This window comes from Salvelinus namaycush, chromosome 18 (genome assembly GCF_016432855.1).
Source record: "Salvelinus namaycush isolate Seneca chromosome 18, SaNama_1.0, whole genome shotgun sequence".
Classification (NCBI taxonomy): domain Eukaryota; kingdom Metazoa; phylum Chordata; class Actinopteri; order Salmoniformes; family Salmonidae; genus Salvelinus; species Salvelinus namaycush.
This window is the reverse complement of record NC_052324.1, coordinates 29,567,714-29,570,885: the sequence shown is the minus strand read 5'-3', so window position 1 is coordinate 29,570,885 and position 3,172 is coordinate 29,567,714. Positions and strand designations below refer to the sequence as shown.

The following is a 3,172-nucleotide window of genomic DNA, read 5'->3' as shown; positions in this document are numbered from 1 at the left end:
CAGGGTGGAGGAAGGTGCTATTTCAACATGACGCTCTCTACTGGGGCTGATACTTTAATTTACATCGCTGTGTGTTTGTTTGCTGAACTGAGAAATGTATTGCTTTGCTAATGTATTCCTTTTTGCGAGTTGACGCGTACAAGGATGTGACGCGCCTAGACTAGAGAGAGACACAGCCCCGCCCTTCTCCTGGTGTGGAACGAAAATGCCCCGTCTCTCCTCCCTCGGCTCCAGGGATAGATAGGCTTTCTCCCCGCAACTGCGAGCTGTGTAGTAGCTTACTGTCCACATACAGCGGATGTCTGACATGATATCCATGGTATGCACTGAACGTTATATCAACTAGAAACTAGTTTAAGGACTTTCGTAGACTTAGTTTATATCTAGATAGATATTGGTTTAATTATTTCTTGACAATGGAAGTAAACAGTAAATTCACCAGCCTCTTTCACAGACCCAGGTGTCTGGCGGCGGCGGCACCTGGAGGAAAAGCGAAATTAACTCACCCAGGGAAGGCAATTCTAGCAGGTAAGTTTTGTCATCCTTTGTTCAGACACCACCTATTGCCAATAGAGATGACTTAACATTTTTCAGATACACACTAAAGTGACTTTACTGTATAGCGCATCGTCGTGGAGAGAAAGCATTAGCCTGTATAATAAAGTAACATTGTTTCTGAATAAAGTAACATTGTTTCTGATCATGTCACTTTCACTTGACAGCCAGGGGTTGTTGTAAATGATGTACTGATGATGTTTCATTGGAAGCCGTGCACGAAGCGAGAGCGTCCATTTGAATAAGTTAGAACTGTCAACTGTCGTGTGTTGTATTGTGTTCAACAGTTAATTCACAACAAAAACTGGAATATGCTAGTCTTCGGTGTTATTATTGTCAGTTTAACATGCGCTGTATGTTTGCATTTCAATAAAGAGGCGATTTGCTTAGCTGCCTGTAGAGCACATGACAAAATAGTGGAACTCTTTTTAGACTAGTAGGCTACATGGAACTGTTGAATTGTAGGCTTTATTATTATTCACTTAATATTATTTAGATTCTAATGAATACGATTTCGAATATACTTTAACATTGATGATTATGAAATTATCTTATGATCTTTTCTGTAACTGACTGTCGTAACACTAGCCTTCTAATACTGTATTGCAAAACAACTGCCTGGTTATGAAAGGACACCACAAAGCCAACACCCCTCATTTCCCCCCCTTAGCGGCAGACAGTAGTTACTCAGGTAGAAGGACTGGGGAATGCTGAAATGTTTACCTCCTGCATATGTTAGGATATACAGATCCTTCATTCATGTTACTGTGCAATTTACCTGAGATGACAAAGAGCATCTGTTGCATCTCCATCTGGTTCAGAGGAATTAACAGGTAGACTTTTAGCAGGCCAAGGCATGTATTCCCCACTCTGCAGCCCTGTTCTTTTAGGCAGCAGACACAGTCATCTTTCTGGGTGTATCCTTCTCTGAAATTACATGTTTCTCCTCTGGACTGCCCCCTCCACACAGTGAAATTAAAACGAATAACCCTGAAATTGGACTGGAATGTCTTTGAAGTAAAACCACCCAAAACCACCACCTCTGTCCCTGAAGAAAGACCATAACAAGCATTGGATGAGGATCAAATATAGAAACCCAAGCACTGTGGACTGAGCAGGAGAATGTCTCTAAAATGAGTATTGAGTAGCTCAGACATCTACCTATTAGTAGTAGTAGGCTAGTAGCCTTCATCTCTGAAACCTCCATTGCTGTGAGGGATACTGGTAGAGCGAGGTCTTAAGACATTCTCAAGCACTGAATTAAATAATCTGTTTTCTACTTGTGTCCTTATCCTGCCTGGCTGGCAGGGTCTCTATCCGTATCCCCAAACTGCTGCGGTTGGATCAGTGCACTGACATTATTCTGTTACTCTGATCTAGTCTAGTGATCACTGCTAGTTACCTTCAACCACATCACACTGGATATATTTAAATGTAGACCATGCTGAAGGAGAGAGATGCTGTCCTTCGATAATGCTATTAAGTTCAATTAAGGCTTCAGGAATCTGGGGTTGTGCTTGTACTATACATAAACCATTGATATGCCATTGATATGCCATTTGGTTTCAGTAGTTTGATTACAGAGTTGCCATACACTAGGCCTACATGTAGAAAGCATGAGATTCACAATAAACATATTCCTCAGTGGCGTGAGTGCATGTATAAAAGGGCAGAATCAGGTCTGTTATAGTGGAGGACTAGGTTGAATAATGCAGTAGTAATATACAAACTCATACAGACTCTTAGTAATGCTGCAGTATGCAGTTATAACATAGGCTCATATCCCATACATACTCTTCCATAGGATATTACGCATATTGGTTTGTCAAAGTAACCTCAGACTGAACCTGGTTGCATTTGAAACTCATGACCCCCCCCCCCCCCCCCCACATATTGTGTGTGATTAGAGTGAGGCAGGGCAGGCTGGTGCATTTCGAGGCCTTGAGAGGCACCCTCATGGAGAGGCACCCTCATGGAGAGGCATTTAGCACCACTCTATTGATTACAGCCTTGACAAGAGACCACAGTGACCCTGACAAACCTTGTACTGTAGTAATGTTGTTCCAACTGTGGAGCAACAATAAAACCGGCCAGCATGCACAGTTTCATACAGTACTCTTTGGTACTGCAGGTTTGTGCAACCTTTTTTTCCTTTCACAATCCTAACAGCCTATGGTGCCATTTCACACACAGTCTCTCCGGACTCTCCTCCTCTCAGCTATTGGTACATTTAAATGAGGCCATCCATCTAGATGATAGATTGGAGAAACCCGCCTGGCCTCCTCCCTCCCTTCCTATCCTTTCAACCAGACTAACCAGACAAGCTGGCTGGGAACGCTAACAGCCGAAACAGGCTCCATCTTTCTTCCCTCTCTCTGTCAGCCCAACTCTTATTTAACCTGTTTGTGTAGTTGTACACTCCACTCTTTAAAGTCAGTTGATTACTCCTTATCTATAGAATATATTTCTCTCTCTTTCTCTGTTTTTCTTACTGTCTGAATCTATGGGTGCAAATTTAGGGGGAGACCAAGAATATTTTGTTATTTTGATTAATGGCTTGTGTATGTATGTTTAGTATATGAGTGTGTGTTGAAATCACACTGTGGTACCCTAGGAA

At 42.2% G+C, this 3,172-nt stretch overlaps 1 protein-coding gene across 1 annotated transcript in view; it reads left to right on the top strand.

Moving 5' to 3' along the window:
- The first annotated feature begins 221 nt into the window (after positions 1 to 221).
- LOC120063339 (tricarboxylate transport protein B, mitochondrial-like) overlaps positions 222 to 3,172 on the top strand; it is a 35,796-nt gene continuing 32,845 nt past the window's right edge. The window contains exon 1 of the mRNA XM_039013666.1: positions 222 to 528. Coding sequence (XP_038869594.1) covers positions 417 to 528 — 112 coding nt within the window. The 5' untranslated portion in view covers positions 222 to 416. The remainder of the gene's footprint in view (positions 529 to 3,172) is intronic.